This window comes from Talpa occidentalis, unplaced genomic scaffold (genome assembly GCF_014898055.3).
Source record: "Talpa occidentalis isolate TD23 unplaced genomic scaffold, MPIMG_talOcc4v2.1 talOcc4.7, whole genome shotgun sequence".
NCBI lineage: Eukaryota > Metazoa > Chordata > Mammalia > Eulipotyphla > Talpidae > Talpa > Talpa occidentalis.
In genome coordinates this window covers 46,801,662-46,829,501 of record NW_023605083.1, presented here as the reverse complement: position 1 = coordinate 46,829,501, position 27,840 = coordinate 46,801,662, and the positions used below count along the sequence as shown (strand labels likewise).

General features: G+C 39.2%; 1 protein-coding gene across 7 annotated transcripts in view; it reads right to left on the bottom strand.

The window, feature by feature from the left end:
* The window catches only part of LOC119230973 (transducin-like enhancer protein 4), a 134,865-nt gene that overhangs the window by 84,493 nt on the left and 22,532 nt on the right, over positions 1 to 27,840 (bottom strand). For 5 of the 7 annotated variants that reach the window (XM_037492567.1, XM_037492569.1, XM_054689333.1 and 2 more), the window contains exons 5-6: positions 15,201 to 15,263; positions 1,258 to 1,332 (exon numbers count right to left, since the gene is read on the bottom strand). In XM_037492567.1, coding sequence (XP_037348464.1) covers positions 1,258 to 1,332; positions 15,201 to 15,263 — 138 coding nt within the window. The remainder of the gene's footprint in view (positions 1 to 1,257; positions 1,333 to 15,200; positions 15,264 to 27,840) is intronic. The other 2 variants (XM_037492571.1, XM_037492572.2) reach the window with 1 other exon arrangement.

Sequence of the window (27,840 nt, the reverse complement as noted above, 5' to 3'; positions counted from 1 at the left end):
CTATCTCTAATCTCTCCTCCACCCACACAATGTAGAAAATGTAACAGAAATGGGTCTTGTTCTGATTCAGTCTGTTTTTCCAAGGGGCACTTCTGAGGAAATCAAGGTTACTCTCTTCCATTTATTATGTTTTCTAATTTACTACCGTATTTTCTGTGGTCAAAGGGCCACAACATTCAGTTCAAAATAGCCCATTAAAATACAAGTTACAATCAGATTACTGCTCTACCAACACTGCAGTCATCCCAGAGTTCTGATTTGCTTGTTAAAAGACACAGGCATAATTGAAGCAATATCTTCACTTCAGATTGATTATCAGGCGACCCTTATCCGCATCTTCACTCAGCAATTTGAATTTTAATGAAAGTAAATGGAATAATTAGCATTTCAAAGTATGTTTGATACACTGAGGGGGGAAAAAAGAGAAAAGATTTTTGCGTATAATCTATACACAAAAGAAAGTATTTGGGAGGGGACAGGAAGTACAGTGGTAGTGCCTTCATTAGACTGGCCTAAGGAACTACTTTAAATGAGCTGCACAGAGATGTGGATATTTGTTATTTCTAAGTTTTAACTCTTTTTTTTTTTTTTTTAATTACCTGTAGCCTTAATTTGGGAGGGAAAAAACCTAAGTGGAGTTGCAGTGATTGCCCAAACCCATGAATTTCTAAAGGATTTCCAAGCAATATTAATGCTACTATCACCAAGCAGGATGTTCTAACTGGGCCACTGATTTTTTTTCAAATCAGTGTAGTTTAACTTTTATTTCTACTACAAATGGACAGTAGCCCTTAAGAATCATCACAGGAGAGAAAAAGTAGCAGGGAGATTCGAAAATGTATATTTTATTTCACTAAAAAATGACATTAATACATCTATATAATCATTTGAGAAAAGATATAAGAAATCAGGTCATTTTAACATCAAGGACAATCTGTACCTTTTTTTTTTCTTTTTTTTTTCTTGGCACAGGTTAGCAACAAAAGCTGATTGCAAAGGAAAGAAACATTATGAAAAAGACTATCCAGTCTCCTTAAAGGGGAGTTTTCAGGATATCAACTTGAATTGGTGAGAATGTGATTCAAAGTTTCTGAAGGAGCTATCAAATTTCACATGAGATAGAAGGCCAGTGCTTCATTTCATTTTGTGGTTCTCTATTGCCTTTTGCCCCTTCGATGGAACATAATTTACAAAGAAGAGAGCGAGAGAGCCCATGACAAACACTAAGATCAGAGCTAAAATGGAAAGGCCACGTACCCCAATGATGGCGTTCAGTTCGGCCATGGTCACCTGCTTGGCCCGTTCCACAGCCTGCACCACTTGTTGCTGGTGCTATAAATGAAGATCAGAAACAGAATACAATTATTTGCTTTCTAGTTAGTCAAGATTAGCTTTTCCTAACATGTCCTCTAACTTCAATTACATGCAAAACAAGATTTAGGGGTCTCTATATTTCAAAGAAAAGACCTGGTGCTGGATGACTACACATCTAGGGTAGCTTATCGATGCAGTTGAGAAGTGAAGGGGCACCCAACTGCAGCCCCAGGAAGGATGCTCCCTTCTAACTGGTAGAAGCAGCTTAAATTTTACTTTTAAGCTTGTGGTACGCTTTAACCCAACATCTTCCACTAACGCAACAACACAACCCATCCCATATCTGCTTTCTCTGTACTCCCCCCTTTTCTTGGCCATCTACAGAAAATTTGCTTTGAAAGTATTTCTAGATTCTTCATTTTTCTCCTGATATGCACTAGGACATAAAGAAATTAATGTTTCTTCTGAAATGTGAAAAGCATTCACATCTTTCCTGCAATTAAGGGTTGCATATATAAAAAAAGATGAAAAATGTATAAATTTAGTTGGCAGTCAAGTTTAAGGGCTCGAGATATTTCTTTTAAAAACAGTAGAAAAACTAAGATGGACAGTATAGAAAAACCCCGCTACTCACGATTTGGTTCTAAAGGTAATGGGCTAGAACCAATATTTGGGTAATACCAGAAATATACCTTTGCATATTTAGAAAAATATGTCTCTGCATGGAGGCACCAACATGTGGGCATACACAAATGCTTAATAATACAAGTACCCCAAAATGTAAATATTATTCCCCACTAAATATACCTGAACACTTCTAGTATCTACACTCTCAAATTTGATACACATTAGGTCCCTTTTGAAACTCTTTCAACTAGGTTTAGTGAATGAAGAGCCAAAAGGACTGTGTTATTAAACAAGCATTTCTCTGTGTGTCTGGGAAGTCTTGTTTTGGTTGAACCTAGGTGAGAAATTTAGCTAATTTTCTCCACTGATTTAGGTGAATATTCTGAAGCTCAGCTTCAGATTACCATCTACAAGGGCTACAAGGGCTAAGCTGTCAGTTAAATGTGAAATTCCCCCTTGATCTACCTGGTTCTACATTCCCAAACACTCACATATACAGTTACTAAGATTAAGGAGGGGGACCCCTATTTTCATCTCCCAGCTGTGTAGGGCTAGTGGGGAGAGGTGACATGGGAAAGGAAACTGCTTTCATTTTCTCCCTGTGGTGTTTTCACCCTTGATTTCCAAATATTTTGTGCCTATGACGAATGGAATGAAAAATGTCAAAAAATAAATCACTGCATTTCAAGCTTTTAATGGAATCTGAACAGTAAACGATAAACCTTTTTTTATTCTAAGATCTTCGATTTCAAAACAAAGACTTAGACAAACACAAATCTTTATAAGTTATATCTGCCCATTTTCTTACTCTTGAATAAATATTTGCCAAAGTGAAATAATTTCCCATTTCTTGGAAGTAAAAATCCTAAAGATTTATGAACGAGAAGGAATAGAATAACAGCCAATAATAGTCAGTAATTACAGTTTTCCCTTGAAGCTAGCCTAATTATGTATGTCAACTGAGTCCCTACTCTGTGCCAAGCAGTGTTCCTGTTCAGATTTGAAATAATTTGGTTGTCAGAATGGTGAAAATGACAATACTTCAAAAGTGGAGAAAAAACACAGCATGTAGGACAATGCTGGAATTTACCTAATACTTAAATTATGTTTAAAAGGACAACACTGTATAAGACTGTTGACCCTTTACTTTCCAACATTCAACACTGGTCACTTAAAACCTTCAAGAAACTAAAAGCCAAAGGACTCCAGGTCCACACATTTCACATACTCATCATTCACTCCACTCATGCATTCATTCATTCAACAAGTTTTTAAGCATTTACTGTATGCCATTCCTGCATGTTACTGAAATATCATGTACTTTATATCAGGTATTCAAAAAACAGTCCCATGAGGCAGATACAAAAATTCTGTCTAGTTAGGCCTTTCCAACACGAAGGTCGTTCAATTCTTGCTTCATAAATTGGATTCCAACTGCCAACATGGGCAAAGATAGCCTTAGGCAGTAAGGCTATCTTTCAGGCTTGCCATTAAAATCAAGTGCATTTATTGAGACAACCAGAAACATGCCAGTGACACTGACATCAGATCCTCCTATAGAAACTCTTGTTAAAAAGCTGAAGTGACAATGGAAGTCATGATTCAACGCCTCCCTTTTCTCATGGTAAAGGCCGTGGGTTAACACCACATCTGAACTCTTACCTGTAGTTCAGGTTTTTACTTCCCTAGATCTCCTTACAACAGTGAATCTTCAGCTGTTTTAGAACCTTTTGAACAGAAGTTCCCTAAGGCAAAGAATGTCTGCTTCCCTGCACTATGAAAGCACCAGAACACCCCAACATTGTTCACTCAATCACAAAGTTTAACATTAGACCACCAACTAAGACACGCAGCAGTAAAGGTATGAAAATTAAAACTCAGGGAAGAAGGGAGAATAACCACAAAAAAGAAATTGGCCCAATGGAGGCTTTTATTTATTTATTTATTTGCCATTTTCAGACTTTACCAAATAAGCTCTAACTTGAAAAATACAAGAAATTTTTCACATTTTATAACTACGATGGTTTTTCCAGTTTGGCTGCCATCTTTTTCCTGTTAATTCCCCTTCCTGTTCTGTTCCCACCTCCCACTCCACCTTATATATCTCCTTTCCTCTTCCACTTCCTGCTTATCCTCTCTGTCTCACTGCACCACTAGTGGTGGCAGCCATGCTGGCCACAGGAAATCTGCGTAAATCAACAGTACTCTGGTCAATCCTACTGCTCAAGCTGCTCACTCAGACATGAACTTTCTGCCAGTGCCACTAAAAAAAAAAAAAAAAAAAAAAGCCACCAAGAATACATTAATAAGCCAAGGATATGACATGTGTGTGGAAGAATAAAAAAATGAAATGCCTAATTATTTAAATATTGTGGTTTCTAATTTTAAAAAGATCCCAAATAAGAACATAACAAAATTGTAGTAACAGTTACACACTGTATCTAACAATCATGGAATTAACTGAATGTTTTTGATGGGTTAATTTTATGATGTATAAATTTTATCCCAACAAAATAGTATGATTTAATATATGTATGGTGGGGAAAAAATAAGGCTACTAAAATGAAATCGTATACATATTAAATCACTTGCTTGCTTACTTTCGTCATCCAAAAATTATTTTCTGCATTTTTAAGGAAAAGTATTGAAAACAATTTTTTTTCTGCTAGAGAGATTAGAACAATATAAATTCATGCCTGCTGAGAAACAGATTTTAACAAACAACTAGTATGTGCACAGTAGGTATTTAATGTATATTCCTCAGAAGAGCCTACAATGACAATACCTACTAGGTCAATACTTTGGAGCATGGCAATAGGATGTGGTGCTTCCAATAAAAATAGTAATTTCAAAAACTATCACAACTTAGATTTTTAAAATAACCTCCTTATTGATGGGAGTAATAAGGGAATAGTTAGGACAGAGATGTAAAATGAACTAGGATTCTTTTTTAATGAGCAATTAATGTTCCTGGAGATGCAAAAGCGAGCAAAAGATAATGGCCCCCACTCCTCACAAAGCACCTTACAATAAAGGATTGTGGGCTGTAATGTCCTAGGGAGTATTCTAGGAAGGAATGGCAAAGCCCACTTTCTGGGGCATCAAACAAGGATTCCTTTTCTTATTTATTTATTCACTCAATTATTTATTTAGTACCTACCGTGCTCTAGGCACTGTGGTAGGAACTTTGATGATGTAGGGAATAAGACAGTCAGTGAATTTGCAATACTTCATAGGCCTTATAATTACAACAGAAGGTTAATTTCTATGAAGAAAATTACCAAATGCTATGCAATCACTTACCAGGAAAATACCTAATCAAATCTTAACTTTGGGGGAAGACTTCCTAAGAAAGTAGATGCAACAACTAAGATCAGAAGGATGTCCAGGATTTCTGTAAGTGAAAAGCGAGGAGAAAAGCATTGGAGGCAGGGCCTCCCCGGTGAAGCAGCAGGTTTTGAGCGCTGTGCTGTGAAGCTGTCCACAGTCTCAGCAGCAAGGATTTGATTCCCAGGCAGCCAGAAAGAAACCCAATGGCGTGGCAGACCTCTCCTGCCTTGCCTGCTGCTCCCCTCAGCAATGTCTTCGGTCTGTCTGCCTGTTCTGCTCCCCGCTCTGTCTCTGGTGAATTCTCTCACCCTCCCGTGCCTCTGACCTGTACCCCAGTTCTTGTATAAATAAATCCTTAAAAAAAAAAAAAAAGAATTGGAGGCATAGAAAGCAGCTTGGGTAAGGTCTCTGATGGAGAAAAGAGCTTGTCGCTTGTCTACCAAAGAAAAAGAATGTGTATGGAGAGTATTGTAGGGGTAAAAGAGGGAGAGACAATGCAAGGAGGATTCTGAGGGCATTCTTGAGCACGGGACGACACACATGCAAAAATCATCAAAGCAAAAGAGGTATCCACAAAACGAACAAAGGTGGGTACAAGAAGCCAGGTGAGTTTGATGTAAGCATACTCTATAGAAGCATGTACTAGAGGGTTGACAAGGCAGAAGGAGGCCAAATACCAAAGGGCTTTGTGTGAAATGTAAAGATGACTTTATCCTGGTAGGACAGTTTTTATTAAAAGTTTTTAAGCAGCAGAAAGCTTTTATTGCTGCATTCTAGCAAGACGAATCTGCGAGTAGTAAAGAAGCTGACAGGCAGGGAGGTGAATCAGATTGGAGGGAGAACAGTTAGGGGAGAAAGATACTTAGTCTTAAACTCAAACCAAATACCCTTCCAGTTTACAGGAATCATTAGCCACATGTATATGAAAAGCCACTCACTCAAAACTGGAGGGGTCTTTAGAAAAAATGAGCCCTTGCTGCCAGTAGTGTCCCAATTACTGTAACAACCAACCATCCAACCCACAAACAAAACTCATTGTATTTCCAAATGTCTATAGATTTCTAAATGCTGTTTAGGCTGAAGGGTTCGGAGTGACAGGTCAGAGGTTGTTACTATATCCAGTAAGTGAATCTTCTCTGTCAAATCCTAGTGGGTAGTAAGTCTCCTTCATCACCTCTTATGAAAGCAACTCACCACCTCATGGAAAAGTGTTTTTTGTTTTAATTTCCCATTTGGGGATTACAGACCCTAATACTAATTGGAATCTATGGCCCCATAACGTCTCCCAACTGGACCCAGTAAATTCTTCACTGAAGCAACACATCAAGTATTTGAAATAGTGTTAATGCTTATTTGCAACTTTCTCTATTCCAGGTCAAATATTCTCAGGTCACTTGCTCTTGGAAACTCATCTTTCTGACTACTCTTCTGGTCATACTCAGTGTAACTAGACACTATAGTCCAGATATGGCTGAGCAGATTAATTCCAAGTGCAAGTGTCACTCCACGTCAAGGAAATCAGGCTAAATCCTACTGAGCCTTTTTCAACAATGCTACACCAAACTTACTGACACAAACAAGCTTTACATTTAACTAAAATCCCTCAAATAAACCTTTCTTAAATGGTATTCCAAGAAATGCTAGCCCAAAAGAAAACTGATTTACTTAAAAAAAAAGCAAACAAAGCCCAAACCTCCCAGTCTAGTAGGGCTAACACCTGGGCAAACTGTAGGTCTTCTTAAAGCTCCAAATGCCAAAGAGGTTAAATAGGAACATAGGGCATCCCAAACAATTCTGGCTATGGAACTTGGGGTTAAAGCTTTTAGTAGCATATCTTGCTTTCCAAGTCTTTTTTCCTACTGACCCTTTGGCCTTGCTTTCTCCATCCTCACTCAGATGGGAGCAGAGCATTCTTCACTCTGTGTCCAATAAGCTCTGTGAGTCTAGTGCTTACCAAAAGAAATTTCTACGATGTTAGAAATGTTCTCAACATGTACTAATAATATGGAAGTTACTAGACACATATGGGTGGATAATGAGCACTGGAAATGTGGCTGGTATGATTAGAAACTTACTTTTTAACCTTATTTACTATCTGTAACAGCCACATATGGCTATGGTTACTGGATTGGATAACATGGCTCCACTTAAAACTATTTTAAGGTTTAGCTCCAGTAATAATAATTGAATCATTACCTGAACCTCAAGAAAAAAAAAAAAAAAAAGAGACAGTTTCTCAAATGCACATTTTTTTAGATATATCCAGAGAATGGTTCCCACTACAGCCTTTGGAAGGAGGACCATATTTAAACCTGCAGAAAACAAGTTCTACTTCCTGAGGGCAGGTACATCACAATGCTATAGTGTCTTACCAAAACATGCAATTGTTGCCCAAATGCATGGTTATCGAGAACAAAGCAGTTAGTTAGTCAAGTGTGAGACAGGGGACAGGATTATGCTCTCTGGTACTTCATTCAGTAATGATAGGGGGAAAAAAAACAACATTTCATAAGAAAGGCTGTCTGATGCAAAAATAAAAAACTGGACTAAATACAAAATTTCAAAAACTTTTTTGTGTTAGCGTGGTGTAGTAGTAATTTTAGGACATTTCTTAAATATACAGCATCTTCGTAACACATTACCAACATGCACATAATGGCCCTGACTGGGAAGCAGATGTGTCCTATGAAGACTGCTGGCACATAATGAGCAACTTCAGATGATGATCTTACCGATGTCACTGCATATTTATCGGGGGATTTCTGGTGATTTCAGGCAAGCTCCACTACATCAAATCATGTTATCATCAGCCACTGATTCCTTACAAAGTTAACAAGCAATACGACAAGTTAACCTGGTAACAATATAAGGTGAGAATATTGCCACCAGTGCATGCAGCCAGTGCATTTTTGCTCATTTCTCTCCCTATCACATAATGTAAAAGTGACCAGCCACATTTTTCAATTTTCATTTTATAATTATCCTAAACATGTAAAATGTATTCCAGGATAATTCAGTGCCATATTAACCTAGGTGCCAAATAAACAGCATTTGAGATATAAGTGTATCTCCTAACATAGTAGGAGCATTTTGCTTTCCATGAAATTAAAAGGACCAAATTTACAGCAAGTTCAAACAGAAATTCATTTTTATCATTTGGGTTTGACTAGTCTACTAGACCTGGAATTTAAATGAACATATATTACCACTGTTATGTAATTGTGTGTTATTTTCTATCATTCATATGAAATCTAAAGCATCCAAATAAATCTACAGAAGTTTGAGGGGAAAAAACATTAACAACTTGGTGCTTCTTGCTAGAAAAGCTAACAGGGCAACAAAAAACAAGTTTTGAATGAAAATTAATTACGTAGCAGAGGCCATTCAAGTTAGAGTATTTCCTTTTCCCTGGGTAAATATAAGAATTAAAAAGTAGATGGCTTTAAGTTTTCATTCCTAATCGCCCTTTTATACTCTAAAATTTCTAATGACCAGAGAACTATTATTAAATGTGGTGAAATAAATGGCATCAATTTGTTAAAGTGACTTTTATGAAAAAAAAGAAAACAGAGCTTTTTGCTCTAAAGTCTGAGTTTTCAGGCGAGCGCTTGGTCACAAACCTGGGACTAGCCTCTAAGCTGCCCTACTTCTACTTAAATTAACTCAAGGAAGAAAAAAATATATGGAATTTAGGTGAGAAGGGCTGGAAGTGGAATATCCATCCTCCTTCGGATTGAAAGCCTAGAACCAAGTTCCAACAATTACCTGAAAACAAGGTTAAAGATGAATAATGACATTTCTCTGAAAGTAACAATCGCCGTAGGGTTAATAAATGTGAATTGGGAAGCTGCTAGTCATTAGGTCCCACTTTCTATTCTCTCACTATCTCCATAACATACACACATTTCTGGCTGTAGACCAGAAGTGGTTTGAGGCCCAAGTCATCAAAATGCATCAAGTTTGATGCTACAGAACAATCCACTTGAGCTAATTTTTCTGAGATGTCTTAAAACTACATAAAACCAAGAGTGACTTACAAATACATCTTTTGGGGAAGTGAATGCCAAAATTGTTAATCCATTTCCTTCAGTTCAAGTAGGATATATATTTACAAAAGAATATGTCTGAGACAGGTGAGGGGAAAAGACTGAGAACTATTCCACTCATGAGAAGAGATTCCTATTACAAGAACTTTTTCAGGTTCAAGTTGTTGTTTTCCTTCAAGAAGTCTGCTTAAAACATGGCTGGTCTGTTATCACCTTCTTCAATTGAGAGGTGTACTTGTATTTTAAATAAAATATGGGCATAAAACACACTGTGCATCTAGACCTAGACAGCCCACAGGGCCCATTTAACAGTTCATGTGGGTTTCCTTTCCAGGCTGAGTGTTAAACAGTACCTGATGGGTGATCCTTCTCCAAGGTTTGAATTGTAAGGGGAGACTTCTTTATCAAGAACTACACATAATTTCATATTTTATGTGACAAAATACAAACTGTGCTGACTATACAGTTGGGGCTACAGTTTGGCATGTAAAGTCAGACCATTAGGTCAATATTGCTTCCCTTCAAATCAACACCACAATAATAATAATGGCCACTATTTTGATTATATGCATACAGCACTGTGACTAGAAGTAATTGCCAATGGTCCCCTGATATCCCTTCTCCTAACACTAGTGAATGTTTTAGATGAGCATAATGGCCATTCAGCTAAGACTCCATTTCCAAGTTTCCCTTGCAGCTCATCTAAGCTGGCAACCAGGCCTTGACCATTATAAAGTGAGTAAAAAGGTGAGCACCTTTCACATCACGCCGTTAAGTGTAAAAGCACATGGCCTCTCTCCCTTCCTTGACTAAACCACTATTACTTTTTTGGTCAGCCTTTTTTTTTTTTAAAGCAGTTAAATATCTAGCTAGGTCCTTTCCATTAACACTAATCCTCAGAGATAACAGTCACCACCGTGAAGATATTTCATTTTGATGATGAGGAAACCACAGCCCAGAAAAATTATGTGTTGTGCTCAACATGATAAAGAAAGCAAGTGACTGAGCCTGGATTTCGTCCCAAATTTGCCTGAACTCGGACCCTTAGCCCAGTATCTCTGAAATGATCTACCTATTCTAACAGAGACCAGATTTCTGAACAATACAATTGTATACAAGGAGAGGTATTGGGGGAGAAGGGGAGATTTTCAACTATAATGTAATAAATTTTCACTTATTAATCTATGACCTACTAGGAGTCTGAAGTTCTCAAAGGTCTTGGAAGCACCTCACTGCCTGCCACGAGTCATACACTGCATCTCAACAATGAACTATAAATCCAAGAAAGAGTAAAAAAGTACACTGTTCCCTAACTCAGATCCTCAGCTAGTGCCCAATATTTAATTCTTAATCTAACAGGTTAAGGCAATACTTACCTGCTTATAAAAAAATTTTCTCTTCCTTCTAAAAGATTATCTGCGTAGAGTTAAATAAATGCCCACTGTTGAAGCAGGTCCCGTGGGTACAAGAACTAGCTACATTCACAGACTGCCAGCCAGTCCTTTCTGATATACTTCCCTGAACTCTTCCCAGTTTTTACTAATTCCTTTCTTTCCAAATGTCTTGGGACCCATAATAACTAGAACAGACTCCATTTCCCAGGAAAGGGGGGAAAAAACCTGGCATTTACTATCCTAAGTGCTTTACATTTTAATATGCATAATACACATTGGAAAGAGGGATTATTTTCCTCATTCTATAGGAATATAAAGGGTCATATAGAACAGCTTCCCTAATACAAAGCCAGTGAGAGGCAGAACTGGTTTGATTCCAATTAGTAGAAATGCTGCACCTTGCTGTCAGGATGTAGAAAGTATAAAACAGTGTGCAGTTTTCAACCCCCATATACCTTAAAGGTATATTCCTGAAATGAGGGTGGAGAGCACTGGCAGCAAGTCAGCACTTACTGACATACTTCAATTTTGCTGAGGACCCATAAAGTCTAAGGGTCTACAAGCTACATCTTGAAATCACCGAAGGGGAGGGGGGAAAAAAATAAAAAAGAGTCCAGCCACATAAACTACTTGTAAAAACAAAACTAACTTCAGCTAAGTGAGCAGGTATTTTGAAACCAGTCAGACCCCAAGTGGATTGAGGTTTGTTTTTCTAGACAGCTTTATGGGGAAAACACAGGCCCCATCCAAAACCACTGCTCCTTTAAGAGCAGCTTCCCAGGCTGAACATCTTGAAGAGATGTTACTTTTTGGATCTCTGTTTGTGGGTATGGTGAGAGGTGTTGCAAAACTGAAGAAATAATTTTTGGAGATAAAAGAGAACTACCCGGGGGAATCCCTAATGCCTCACTGAAATTTTTAGCTAGTTCACAAACCAGGATTGAGTTTTAATTTACACTTTTTTCCTGTATAAGAACTTTAAAGAGGAAGATAACCTCTTCTCTTGAGGAATAAAGCCAATTCATACTCTGAAAGGCAATGCTTAAAAGCGGGTGGGAAGGCTGGCACCAGGTTTCAAAAGGAAATTTAGAGCTTCACTGTTGCTACTGCAGCTAGTAGGTGATGTAATCCCAAATAACCCTCACACTGATCTCATGCACTCTGTGCTAATATTCACCTCTTCATACAGTTGAGGAAACCGAAGCTTAGAGAGGCAAATCTCTTGCTAAGGTCACCCAGCTTAGCTAGGTAGCAAGCCATGAGGACATGTGACAGGGAGGCTAGGACTCCACCCAACCCAACCATCATCTTCCTGGCATCTCCTGCTTATGTAACTCTCAACAGGGATGTGACTGTTAATTGGTCTCCACTGCAAATGGGGAGATAAGAGGAGGGTAGAGGAGAGCTTCCCACTTACTACTCTGAGATTTTTCTTCTAAAGAAGAAATTTGAGGGCAGCACAATACAGATCAGTCTTATCCATTCCTAAAAACCAAAAGAAATTGGGAGAAAGAACAGCTTCAGATAGGTGAGGACTCCCTCATTAGGTGTCTAATTCTGATATTAGGAATCCTGTAAAATTCTATGAATTCTAAGTAATGGTTACTTTATTACAAAGAGTTGGCAATACCTTTGTCTAATGCTTGGGACATTGGAAGGTGTCATATGTGAGTACAACAAGCACATCATTAAAATATATATTGGTTTTAACTTAAAAACATGTTTTAGCGAAACCAACTAGGAAAATACATTTTTTCCCTGTGTTCTAATACATACAATTTATTTCTACAGAAATGTTCGTAGTTCAAATTAAATTTATTTAGTAGTTCTCATTCAAGTACTATTAGTATTTTTTAATTTTAGAAAGTGTGGTACACCAGACACAAGCAATATAATATAGACACATTAATTAGCATGTGGGGGCTAAATTAAAAACAAACTCCATCTAAATGCATGTAAATTACCTGCCTGGCAAACCCTAAAAAAAAAAAAAAACTTAAAAACCAAAAAACCCTTTAAACAATCCTGCAGCTTATGCACTAGTCTTCAGGTGATTTTTTTCTAAATACAATCATTTAATTTTTGAATAAAAAAAAATCTTAAAATAAATTCTAATGCTGCAGCTGCCGTTTTGGCACTGAGACTGTCACACAGAGAGCCGGTGTTAAAAGATCAGATTAAGAGCCTTCAGTCCTGGCACCGAGTGATGCTTGCAGCCATGCAAGAGTGATTTTCCATGCCTCTGAAAAGACAGGAAATAGAATTCATCTTCCTCTAATAACCTGCCTCTCCCCTCCCTCCAGATTATGGTCCATCTGGCCTCAGGGTAGAAACGAGGAGTCTGATGCTCACAGAAAGCCCAGAAGAGGAAACACGATGGGCAATGTTCAGACACAAAACATCAGAGAAGCCCAGATTTGACAGGAACAAACATGTCTGTGGCCCACACACTGAAAGATACACATACCTCAGGAAACTGGGGGGAAAAACAAAAACAAAAACAAACAAACAAAAAAAAAAAAACAACAGGGCAAACTAAACGCAAATCAAGCAGATGAAAAGATGGAATCAGAATTAGGATTTGGAAAACCATGACATAGGTCATTCATTATGCATGTATCAAGAATTTCAACCAAGAAATGTCAAAGTGTAGGGGAAATAAATAGTAAATGGTGAGATAATGATGCTTATCCTCCCCGCCTCAAGCAGAGGAAAAGGAGTTGCCAGTTATCTCCCAACGGCTTTCCTCTTCAGAGCACAACTTCCTTAGCCAATTAATTCCAGTCCAATCTTGTCAGCACCACGACCATCATGCATGGTCCTCCTACTGGGCCTGCTCATATAAACAACACTCACATGGGAAAACAACCTATTGGCAAAGCAGCTCCACCAACACCCCCAAGGCGTCCTCTCCACTTTCGAACATAACCCCACAGATCCTACAAAAATGCCATGGGAATGAGCTGTACTGATGATTATAAATTGGGGTCAGTGCTTACAGAGCCCCCAACTCTAATACCACCTCAGGGATAATTCCAACTTTTCCCATATGGGGGGGTGTGATAACTCAGCCTGGTTATAGCTCTGGGGGTTCCATGTTCCTCCCATTCTCCAGCTCCATCAAACAGAGCTGCTTTAAGTAAGAATAATACACACTGGGTTTGGATGGGAACAGACAAAGGGCAGCCAGGCTTCCTAAAGAAATGCAAATGGACCCCTTGAGTTTCCTCCACCATTCCAGCCAAACTGGTCACAAGCAATCTTGAGTAGACACAGGTAAATGGGGATATAATGGGTGGTGGTTTTGTGATCACAACTAAAGAGACAATACATCCTATGTTGTCTGTGATCCAGAAGAACATCTGAATTCAGGATGTTAACTTAGATCCACGGTTTGTGAATATGAGAACCCCATGGGAGATATACCCCAGGAAAAGGTACCCATGGTTAACTGAGGTTGAGGTCTAGCCCAGTTCGGATCAAGTAAGTCACACAACAATCCACATATCTGTAATACACGCATGTGCATACTCAAATACCTAAGCCTGCATGCTAACATCAGCACCTGTCCACAAGAAGGCAGGGGATGAATTACTTTCCTAAGGGCAGTGACATCACGTATGTAAAGAACAGAAGGTCAGGAGGAAAAGTGCTTGGTACCTTCTAGCCCATCACACAAGACATGTAGCTCAAGACATTTGTTAGTTTCTTCCTTCTCACAGGTTATCTTACCTGAACAAATTTAAGTAATCCAGAAGCTCTTGCCAGCACTTACACCTAAACGTTGTTACTACCACTAGCCACAAAAGGAGGGTATAAAAAGCCACAAAGGAGCCACCAAGCACTAGAAATGCCCCCCATCATTACACCATGTGTTTTATTGTGGACAGTGTACACTTCCACTGGTGGTGAGCTGCATGCGGGGTCTTAGCAGTATGTAAGGCTGCAATACTCAGGAGCAACAAGGCCACCAGGCCCAACTTGCATGTCTTTTCTCAAATGCACAGACAACAGAAAGACTCCCATCATCAGGTAATGAGGTAGCTTTTATAAAGCAGTTAGCCCTAAATTTCATTAGTTTACTACTAGAGCCTTTCTATTTGCTATTTCTTCTGCCAACTCTTAATGCCCAGTGATGAAAGTGTAGAGCAAGCTCTTGTCTTCTGGGCAATTTTTCAGACTAACCTATTAGATGTCATTATGATAAAAGTTATAATTCTCAGCAACACTGTATCATCCTTCGACAGCGAATTATTTTGCCAATTGCATTTTGCTTTGCACATTAGAAAATATTCCATTTTCAAAACACAATTATATGCCCCTGAATGTTAAAAAGGTACAGAAGTTGGAATGCAAACACTGTATCTTAGAAATGCACCATACAAGCATCAACAGACCAACAAGGCCAGAAAGGAAGTTCCACAACCCCTCTCCTACAAATCCACTAAAATGGAGCCTCTAGTTTAGTGACTGAAATCCATCGCCTTACCTCTTGGGACAGGAAAGGAATGACTTGTGCACAGATAGCATTCAGCCTCTTGACAATCTCTGCCTGCAAAAAAAAAAAAAAAAAAAAGGAAAGGAAAAGCAATAAAGAGAACAGTCAGCTGGTTACAAATTCCCGAAATATTAACAGGATGATATTAAAACACACTTTATATTATGGCTGGCATATTTCCTAAGGAAGAGGAAAACTCTCATCAGCAAGCCCATTAAAAGGAGGCAGTGACAACAATGCCCCATTAACAGCACAATTTATTAAGCAGCATTCATCTTAAAAAGTCAACCTTCAAGCACCAGGACAACATAAAAAGGAATTTAATTTTCGTGACTGGAAATCAGTTTTCAAATGCCTTCAACAGGACCCTTGTTCATTCTAATGTGGTTTTGCACAAAACCTTGACTTTTTGAGTTTAGATAATAAAGATATATATTTTTTCTCCATCCCAACTTCTCTCAGTAATTCACTATATTTCTACAATTCTGACCTCTGTTTTAAACACAGGTCTGGGATTTTATAATCAAGTCTCCAATCCCCCTCAAAAGAATAACATACAACCAACCCAAATTAAGTTGATTAATTCGGTTCCTATAAATTATTAGAGAATGTCCTGTTTATTCAACCGTAAAAATTTCCAAATGTGTCCCACCGAGTTTTCTGTGTGCAGAGGCTTATTTAGAACATGCCAAAAATCCTGCTTAACTTGGAAGAAAGCAATTTGAAGATATATGAAGATAAGCCTGAGTATATCAATTTATCACCACTAGACATCTGTAAAAGTCCCAATACTATCAGAAACAGTTTATTCTACAACATTTTTTCTAGTATAGAAACTTTACACTAATAGGATGCTACAGTAGGTTTAAAAAGAAAAAAAGGAAGAAAATGCTACCACTGACATTTTATTTTAAAAGTTACCAAAGCTTTGCAGAAGTTCATCTTAATTTGTATTATCATAGGCTTATATATTTTGGCATGTGATAAGTAAACACATGGTTTCTTACATATGTACATACAAAATAGCATGTATTTTAATGATAAGGTGGGGAAAGAAGAGGAGAGAAGGGTTGAAAGACAGAAAATGTAAAGCAATTACTATTCCCGAGACATTCTCAAAATAAATTCCACCCAGGGTCAGTTCCTCATTTTATAAGAGGACAAAAATGCTCTTTTTCTTGCTAAGTCATTACCAGAATGACAGCGACACTCAACTTGTGCAATCTAGGTTTCCTTCTTTCATCAGTGACCCTTTTGACTTTGTAGCTATGCAATCTTTTAAACGCCAGCACCTTAAAAACTTTGCCAGTCAAGAGAAAATACAAATTCACCATGAAGTTTCAAACCTAAGCTTTCCATTCCAGTCTGCATTCCTAACAGGATGGACAAAAACTCAGCACCAATAAGCAGCAGTGAATAAGGACCCAACTGTGCTGACCTGATTTAATTTACTGCACTGGCCCCATGGAGCATTTAGCCATCCTTTAAGAAGGCTTAAACCACCATGAAAAGCTGCAATGGGAATCACCAAACCACTCTCCACCTGGACGAACATACCACAGTGGTTATGGGGTGAAATTCCAGCGTGAGCTGAGAAAATAGAGTAGCATTCACCAGACTGAAAGCAATGTTGTCTCAGAGGCATTTGGTTGTTAAGCTTTTTGTAGGGAGAGGTAGAGGGGGAGAGAATAAAAGATAATGAGACACTTTGGGGCAGACCAAACTGATGATTCTAATGCTTAGAACCATCTGCCAAGCATATTTTCCTCATTATGTTGTTTACATAAATAAAATAGTCCCTTGCTAGGAGGGTTGAAAAATGTGTGGGCACATAAGAAAACCGAGTTCTTTAGTTTGCCTACATAATCTAGGCAATAAAAACTACTCTAATGAAACTTACTCATCTGGCAAAATAAAGACCAAGAGGTATTTATTTGACTTCCTTAATTTGGGACCCAGGCTATTTTAAGTCTGAGCAACAATTAAAAAAAAAAAAACCTACATTTTATTCAAAATAAATGTTGTAAAGCAGAGAGATCGCTTTATTGATTCATGTATGTTAACACATATCCATAAAAGAAGAGTGGGGGCAGAAACCGCCCAAACTTTCTTAACGGTCTCTTTTTGCTTAAAAGACTTCTTAATTTCTTTAAGTTGTCATGCCAATGGATTTTCATGGTCAAGCTAATTGGCAGCAGGAGGGGTGGGATGTGTGTGTGATTTCATAAAATTAAGCAGGTCATTCCTCACTTTGAAAGCTAAAGTTGCCTCGGAAACACTGCTGCTTCCATGGTCATCTAATTTTGCCTCTTTTGTCCCACAGGACCCAGCTTTAGGGAGGCATCATTTATTTACAGGCCTTTCCTCTGGCTTCAGTGATCAGCCAATAATACTGTGGACACACACTTCTAATGGCCTATGTTTTGAAACTGAGTCTAATCTAATGGCGTGGGGCCCAACTTCTTTTCCAGCATAGCCATTAAAGGATGTAGGTTATTGCTGTTGTCACCATTGATATTTGTCATTGTAATGTAATTAGGGCCCTAAAATGATGCATTACAGCCCTTGGCACAGCTTCTATTAAAATCTTTTCTTCTGCTCACTGAACTGCGACCTGCTTTCTGATGAATAACAGACAGACAGCTTTAGGGTAAGAAGCAGATTCATCAAAGAAGTATTTTTCAGCTTTGGGGAAAGAGAAGGAAAAAAGGCAACCTAGGAGGAAAGGCACTAGGGGAAGAAAAGCCACAATACACATTTGAATTTCATCTGACCACTTGAAACTCTGATTGCATCTGATGAATCTTGCTTAGACAATATATTCCCAGTCTTTGAATCACATGGTTAATCAGGGCTCTAATCTGCTATCCATCAGCCTATGCCAGCGCTGTAGCTCCCAATCAAATTTATAGGTGATGTGCCTCATGCATCCCTGAGCAAGTACATTCACAGATAGTACATTTAAACAGGCAGGGATTCTGAAATACTGGGGTTGGGGGTACCGAATGTGACCATGGTATTTGACACTTTATGGAAACTGCTAACTATTGTCTTCAGATGCCCATGGTATTCCAAAATAGCATTAGTGGCCAATAAAAAGCCAATTCTTCGCTTCAAAATATTTCAAAATGACTCTTTTGGCTACCATAGATTGCCAAATAAATCAACAATTTTCCACATGTCTTTCCATCTTCCTCTAGCCATCAAGACATTCATTTAAAAAGATAAGAGATGAGACCTACACGTAATCTTTTCTCACCCTCAATTCACTACCATTCTACACCCTCCTTCTATAACTTACCACCTTTATGCCACCCTCCAATAAAAACAAACAATAAAAATGACCACCCCACTTTAAAAAACAACAACAAACCCTTGTCTAGGGAAACTATTTTCAAAAAAGGTAATTTAACAAAAAAGTCAATTCTATGAAAATTCACATCAGCCATGCCCTCCACACCTGGCATGTGAACCCAACTGAGCTTTGCAGTGGTGAAGGCCAAAGGACTAGCAGCAAGACCAGCTAGTAATGAAACAAAAACACGCGGAATAACCTGTTACTCCTTTTCCCTTCACACTCCCAACTCTAGAATTATTGGAAAATTTATTAACTACCTTGCATCATGAGAAAGCAATTTCATGCACTGAAAAATAATGCCACAATTCAATCACAAGATTACAAAGTAACAAATACTAAAGCACACAATATCAAATATATTTTCTTTATCACTTAGCTTAACATTAGTCATTTCAGACAAAAGAGCCTACACTTGAATTATATTCCTTCAGAGTCCTAATGTAAGAGAAATCTAATTTTATTTAGATTATTTCCCCCTATAATATTTCCTTAAATAAAGTAAACAAATGTTAATGACATTATAAATATGAAAGAAGCACAGCTAACTTTATTTTGGTAATCACAGAGATGTATCAAAAGCAATGGGTTTACAAAAGCAATATACAGATTCAATGCTATTCCAATCAAAATTTCAATGTCATTCTTCAAAGAAATAGAACAATTATTGATGAAATTCATATGGAATCACCAAAAACCCCGAATAGCCAAAGCTCTCCTGAAAAAAAAAGAAGGGAATGGAGGCATCAGACTCCCAGACTTCAAACTATACTACAAAGCCATAATCATCAAAACTGCATGGTATTGGAACAAGAACAGACATACAGACCAATGGAATCGAATAGAAAATCCAGAAATAAACCCACAGATTTATGGTCAACTAATCTTTGACAAAGGAGCAAAGAATATGCATTGGAGCAAAGAAAGTTTGTTCAATAAATGGTGCTGGGAAAACTGGGTCGCTACATGCAAAAGAATGAAGCTTGACCACCACCTCACACCATACACAAAAATCAACTCAAAATGGATTAAAGAACTAGACATAAGACCTGAAACCATAAAATATATAGAAGGAAATATAGGCGAAACACTACGTGATTTGCACATCAAAGACATCTTTACAGACACATCACCCAAAGCAGTGATAGTGAAGGCAAAGATAAACAGCTGGGACTACATCAAATTAAAGAGCTTTTGCACAGCAAAAGAGACAATAACAAAAACAAAGAGAAACCCCACCAACTGGGAGAACATTTTTGCACCCAACACTAATGATAAAGGACTGATCACAAAAATCTTCAAAGAGCTGATGAGACTCAACAACAACAAAGAAAATAATCCAGTCAAAAAATGGGCAGAAGAGCTTAAAAGAAACTTCTCTGAAGAGGAAATGCAAATGGCCAACAGGCATATGAAAAAATGTTCAACATCACTTGTCATCAGGGAAATGCAAATCAAAACTACCATGAGATACCATCTTACACCAGTGAGAATGGCACATATTAAAAAAACTAGCAACAACAAATGTTGGCGAGGGTGTGGAGAAAAAGGAACTCTTCTGCACTGTTGGTGGGAGTGCAAACTGGTCCAACCACTGTGGAAAGCTGTATGGAGATTTCTGGACCTACTAAACATAGAGCTTCCATATGATCCAGCAATTCCACTCCTAGGTATTTACCCAAAGGACACAGAAACATCAATTCCAAAGAACACCTGCACCCCTATGTTTATAGCAGCACTGTTTACAATAGCTAAGCTTTGGAAACAACCCAAATGCCCAAAAGTAGATGACTGGATCAAGAAGATGTGGTACATATATACCATGGAATATTACTCAGCATTCAAAAAAGATAAACACATGCAATTTGCAGCAACATGGATGGCGCTGGAAGGGATCATGCTCAGCGAAATAAGCCAAAAAGAAAAAGAAAAATACCGGATGGTCTCACTCATAGCAGGAATCTAGAAAACTTAAATAAGGGACCAGGAAAATGAATAACTATAAGAAAGTGAAAATCAAAATCAACAAAAAACTATGAACCAGAGACACTTTTAGGGGGGCGGGGGTGGGAGGGGAGGGATTGGGGTCAGAATGGGGGGGCTGCAATTGTATGGGGAATATAACAATAAAATTTATTAAAAAAAAAAAAAAAAAAAAAAAGCAATGGGTTTAAAAAATGTTTCTTGGAGTTTTTATTCCCTAAAAATAAGAACAGCACCACTACAGAATACAACTGAAATGAAACTGAAAAATAAAAAATTATTAAAGGAAACCATTTCAGCAGCCAATGTGGGGGCAAACAATTACTGTTCCACGAAAACATTCCAGAAGAGTAACATTTCACCAAACTTGTTTTCTGTATCAGTTTCTTTGTCAAAAAAATGTTTAAGATGAATCTATTTTATTGTTTAATAAAAACATACACTCACCATTCTGTATAAAAACTTTTTTTTTTTTAATTTTATAGAGGCATGTTTATTTATTTATTTGTTTGTTTGTTTTGTTTATACATGCACTGGGTACAGTCAGAAGCGCGGGAGGGTGAGAGAATTCACCAGAGCCAGAACGGGGAGCAGAGCAGGCAGAAGGACCTAAGTACACTGCTGAGGGGAGCAGCGGGCGGCAGGAGAGGTCTGCGCGCCATGTGGGACCCTCCCCCGGTGGCCGGGGAGCAGCCGGGGATTGAACTGGCGCTGCAGAGGCTGTGGGCAGCTTTGCAACCCAGCGCTCAGCCGCTGCACCACCAGGGAGGCCCTGTGTATAAAAACTTTTTTATATAAAAAAATTCCTTCTATGTGAGATGTACGTTTTGAAACAAGTACAAATAAATCTTGTAAACTTCTCCCCCTCTTCATCTTCTTTTTACTATTATTAGAATCAAGACTACAATTATTTATTCCAATCAAAACTAAAACATCTTGATTTCCTCATAGGTCTGTTCCAAATTGTCTGAGGAACAGCACAACTTCTGGAACTGAGCCTACCTGCCCCTAGATTAAAAAATCGGGACTAACGAGAAATTCTTCCCAACTTAATAAAAAACCAGATGAAACATAAAGGAAATTAGTTGGTGCTATTTCTTCTCTAACCTGGCAGCTCAGTTTTTATCTTGCCATCAAAATTCAACTCTACTAAAGAGATAAGAACATGTAACAGATAAAATTAATTTTACATATTAAAAAAAAAGCAGCAGCAGCAGCCAGACTTGAATAAGGCTTAGAGACTCAGATCAAATGCACTATGGCATTGCAAGTTAGTAAACCAAAAGCCTATGTTTTATTTTTGGACCAGGTGCTTATTTTGCACAAAATATTTTACATTGCTTAATAAAGCAACAAAATGAAGTGATAACATTGTAAGAATCAATTTAATAGGAAATTTATCCATTCCCTAAAGCAGATTCGAACTCCCAAGTTGTTTTTTAACTAAGACTTTTTAAATGCACACACCATCCCATTTCCTCCAAGGAGAAAGAGCTACTGTCAGAGTGCCCAATTAGTAATGCCTTGAATGACAATATTTAAAGTGTCAATATTCAAACACTTTTTACAAATACCCCACCCCAGGAAGGTAAAGCAATGATTCTACTGATGGCAATACCAAGCAATGTTAATGTGCTTTGCTTTTTGAACTCATGTTATTTAACTGTGCTATAAAAAATGCAGTGAACAGTTCCACTAACTGTGTTGAAGTACGCCACTTGTCTTAACAGATACGCTGTACCATTGTGCTAGCACAGGAAGACACAGGTCAATGTCTTTCTAGAGAGTATCACAGTACATCTACATTTCATGAAACTTTTCCAATCTGTCCCCAAAGCTAACGGATTTTCACAATGATTGGAAAGAAGTGTCCCTTCCCCTCACCTCTTGAGTTTTCTAGGTCGTTAATGTAAATTCCAGACATTTGACTATTATCTTCCCTACATCTTCTGGGCTCTGGTGATTGTGTTTCAATACTGCTCCAAATGTTAAGAGTGCTCTATTATCAAGGTTGAGAATGCGCCAGATGTCCAATTATTTCTGCAAGGTCAAATCATTTCATTCTGAAACCTGAAAAACACTGCAACCAATGTAATCAGGATTTTACTCAGCCCCCCCAGAAGGTGAGAAAGGGAAAATGGAAACAAAGATGGAAGGAAAAAGTGGGAGGTCAGGAGTGGGGAAAGATGCGATGTTCTCTTGGGAACCTAACTTCAGTCTTTGTAGAACAGGCGGAGCGTGTCAGAGAACCTGATTACTGAGCACCCAAACACTGCCTCACCCCCAAGTGGTGTGAGTGAGCAAACCCTACCAGCTACTCTCCGGTTTCTCTTGTCTCCCTGAATCTCTCACTTTCTTTCCCCTACTTGTTCCTACTGACATAAATATACAGGTGCCTCTGAACACTGATTTACAATTAAGCATAGATTTACTTAGTCACAGTGAAGGCGACAAATATTTCTCGTGCCCACAGTCAGTGAAGATCATTTACCTTGATTCTGCCCAACATGATCTATGTGGTTAAAACGTGAGAAATACTTAAAAACAAAGGGACATTTCAATGCTGGAATAAAATCAAAAAGAAAAATAAAATCACTAATGGGTTCTTAACTATGTTCACAACAAGGATATCTGTTCTCCAGGGAAGCAACAGTATTCTGATCTGCTGAGAGCCATGCTCTATTTTTCTGTCTATCCTCTAGGTTAGGTAGGCTAAAAGCACTCAGCAGCTCCCATACCCACTGCACTAAACACTTCCACTACCAATCACATTCAGACACAGCAAGCAAGTGAACCAGAGTTCCCATCTGGCTAAAGCAGGAAGGGTTTGGAAAAGTATAAAAAACAGGGTGATCCAACCGGAGTCCCTCTGCCTAGAACCACCTTCTGCAGATCTTCCTGTGCTCAATCCTCACTCATCATTTCTGTCTCAGCCGACATGATACTCTATGACTTCTCCCAGTCACTCTCTGGCCCATCTGTCTTTTCTTCAGAGCCTTTATAATCATTTGAAATTATCTCGCATATATTTTTGTTCACATGGCCTAGATCGAGTCTCTCAAACTTTAATGTGCATACTAATCACCAAGGATTCTTAAAATTCAGCTTGGAGAGGGTTTGAGAGTCTACACTTCCTACAAACTCCAAAGCACTACTATCAGTCTGGGTCCACGTAGGACATTTTGAGTAGCAAGGTTCTTGAGAAAGTAGGCTCAGTGAAGGCAGAGTTATCTTTGTTTACAGTCCCAGTGCTGGGACACAGAAGACATACAAGGGTATGTGCTGAATGAACAGGACAAACTGCAGTTCAGGTTAAGTAGTTGGAATCTCCTGAAATCTTGTGCAAGCATGCTTAAATTGTGACTGTTTGAGCAAGACCTGCTTATACGTCCCATTTCGTTTGCTTTCCCAACACATACCTTTGCTGACATTTGGGATGCCAAGCTGTTCAAAAAGAAAAACAAGTAATCACAGTGGGCAACAAAAGGTAAATTTACTCTGGATCATTCCTGACTGATAAAAGTAATGATTAAAGCTTCGTAATAGGACATGTGTCTTAAAAGATTTTTAGAAATATGATAAAGGGAATGCCACTAAACCTTCCTGAGATTACTCACACCAGACTGTGATCACCTGACCCACTGGAACCAGGGTATTTGTTAGAAAGCACTCTGGGAAGGCACCTTGTACGCTGAGTCAAGATAAATCTTCACAATACTATCTCCAGTGTGATGATTCCAACAGGCCAAGGAAAGGCCCTAGCCATGAGACAGCATTCTCGGTCTCATGGGAAGTGAAGGAGTAGTGCCTCAGAACTCCAGGTGTCGTGGATCATAGGGATAATAGCCCACCCATCACAGGTGCAGACCAGCTCATCACACCAACCCTGCTCAAAACCTGGACAGTCAGAGCCAGGCTTGGGGAGCCATGGACACAGCTGCATAATGAAGACCCCTAGAGAGAACACACCATTAGAATTCCTTCCAGTTGGTTAAGGAACTGCTGCAGCATCGCTCACATGGGATCCCACTTATGGAGCTGCATACACAAAATCTGCTCCCCATAGTTCCTGACAAACCCATGTGAAGATTTCACTGTGGGAGGGCGCTGATAATGAGGAAGATCTGACTTAGCATATACTAACTCCATGCCTCTTTGTCAGTGGTGCAGTATATTCCATACAAAAATCCGCTCTAACTCACCGACTCCTCATCCTAACTCTTCAATGACTCACACAGGCACAGTCCCCTTACACTGGGAGAAGCTGCATACAGGTTGGTTAGGAAGTTAAAAGGAAAAAAAAGCCCCATACTGAGAGCTCTCTATAATCAGGAAAAAAACAGCATTTTCCCTATAATCAGACTTACATCTACTTGTCTTTATTTTCTTTTTTAATACTTTAATAGGCAGGGGGGAAACTACTGTCATCTATATGTGCACCAGTGGGCTTAAATTTTTTTAATTATTCAGGCAGTTTTAAATATTTAAAACGTGTACCTCAGAATAAGCGGAAACCACAAATATATTACTGCTTTTCTGCCCATCCAAATATTCAAGTGCCTACTATCTGTCAGGCCTATTTTAGGTGTTGAATGGAGGAGACAAGGAGTGAACAGGATGATGAGTCCCTGCTGTCATTGGTGTTCACATCTTAAGAGGCAGGAGATGGACGCAATCACACAAATACATGAAGAGAAATTTCAGATACAGAAAAGTACTAAAGAAGATAAAATGGGAAGTGCTGAGAGAAGCCTGGGGCAGAGGGTGGATTTGGTTTGGATGGGATGATCAATACAGAGGTGACTTCAAAGCTGAGAAGTGGCTGGAACCAGCACTGCCCCAAGCAGGTGCTTGAGCAGGTGTTATCAACAAGTATTAATGCTAATGCGTAAAGGCTCCCTGGTCACATGACCTCGTGGAGCTTAATGTTAATGGATTTCCTTCCTGTTGGTTATCTCAGCCTCTCACTTGATAATTTTAGCTATAAAACTTTGGAAAAGAGCACATAAGATGCCAACTTTTGGGGGTATGCCACTTTTTCTGCTCAAAGCTCTAGAGTCTATTTGGTGGGAAACCCTAAGTTCCTCAATGGTTTCCAGCCCTGGATCTTTCATAAACACCAACACCCTAGTCTCACCCCAGACCAGTTAACACACTCTGGGAGGGAAGAACCCAGGCTTTACTATTTTATTTTAAAGCTCCCAGGGGGCCTCCCCTGGTGGCGCAGCGGTTGAGTGCCGGGCTGTGAAGCTGCCCACAGCCTCTGAAGTGCCGGTTTGATCCTGGCCGCCGGCGAGGGTCCCACATGGCGTGACAGACCTCTCCTGCCGCCCGCCGCTCCCCTCAGCAGTGTACCTTGTCAGTCTGCCTGCTCTGCTCTTCCCTCTGGCTCTCGTGAATTCTCTCACCCTCCCGTGCTTCTGACTATACCCAGTGCTTGTACAAATAAATAAATCTTAAAAAAAAAAAATAAAGCTCCCCAGGTGATTCTAATGTACAGGCAGGATTGAAAGCCATTAAGCCAGAGCACAGGCAGAATGCAATAAAAAAATAGAATGAAAATAAGACAAAAGGGTTCACTGGGGGTCAGATTGTGTGGAAGGTCTTCAATGCCATGCTAAAGAGCTTGAACTTTATTTGGAAGGCAGCAAGGAACTATCAAGGACAAACCTAGGAAAGCTATGATAGATACATACGAGACAGGAGGTCAAGACACTCCAGGCATTTCTGCCTCCACCCCCCCTGACTTGCCACCGATTATATATGAAAGGTTATGGAAGAATAGAAGAGATTTTTAACCACAAACTATACCACAAGAGGAAAGATGGCGGATGAGAGATAAATTCAGAATAAGAACAATATGAATTCCCAGAGCACCACAGATTTGGATATTCAACAAACATTTTCAGCTATGGGCACATTCATTCATTCCTACTCTAAGCCAGGAGCTACAGTGGCAACAACAGTGGACACCAAATTGATCTGGCCCCCTGAATTGTGCATTATCAACTACAAATGAAGGCCAAATGGATATAAACCTGACACTGTGTGCTATCTAGTGGGTACACGGAGGAGTGCTAGAAAGGCAAAGGTGGGGTGGGAGTCATTACAGTGGCCATATTAATCCCACGATTTTCAGTAATTGTCTACTGTCATGGAGAATATTATAGTCTAAGAATAGAGGATTAAGACAGGACTTACAGAGCCTGTGTTCTAGCAAATGAGATGGGTACTGAGCGAAATGCAAGATATTTTAAAATGCTTTAACAGAGGACTCCACTTCTCTGAGTGAGGATAAAAAAAGAAATGAGACGAGAGGAAAGGGCAAGAACATTCCAAAAGAATCCACCTGCTGCATCAGTGTGTGACATTGACAGTTAAGCAACAGGGACAAGTGAAAGGGAGCAGTGACAGCACAAGATGAGCTGAAACAGCATATCCAGAAGTGTCCAGTGTACTGGGATTATCTCCAGCTGGGTCAGACCAGTTAGGAGATGATAGTATTACTCACAGTGAGAGTCATCTTAAATAGGGTGACTGCGGGTGTTAATTGTGACCAAGCCCCTCATCTTAAACACTCATGGAAAGCATGCTCAGAGGCAAGTATTTCACTTAAGCTCAATTTTAAAAGGATTACTCTTGTCCCCATTTTACAGATTAAAGCCCAAGAAAGGTGATTAAGTAATTCACCATGTTCAGACAGCTGGAGAGACATAAACCAAAGCTGAGGTAACTGCGAGTAGATTAAGAGACCAAATGATCAATTGGGAGTGGCTAATGAGAGGGAGAGGCAATCACCTGCCTCCAGGTTTCTGCTTGAGCAACTGGGTGATGGTGCTGCCATTTCCTGAAATAGAGATTAGGTCCAGAGCAGGCTTGTGGGGGAGGATGTCATTTGGGGACATGTTTAGTTTAAGTACCAGTGTGTTCCCATTGATTACATACAACGGTCTCAGGGGAGATAACCTGGACTGCGGTAGGAAAAACTGGAGATTCAGCTACTTAGTGGAGAGGGTGAGCTCACCTACAAAAAGGGTAAAAGGAGCAGAGAAGAGCAGAGATGCATGCTGGGAATAGTGGCTGGATTTCCAGAGCAGAGAAGAGCCCCTTAAGAATGACAATCTTCAGGTAGATACAGAAGTATACCCTGAGATCTCTCAAGCCTGGGATGGAGAAGGCAAAGGCTACAGCTGCAAAGATCAGCCAGGAGGCCAGCAGAGCAGGCCAGACATGATGACAGATGGGAACAAGGAAAGGAAACATGGAGAGCCGGGGAATCCAGCACAAAGTAAC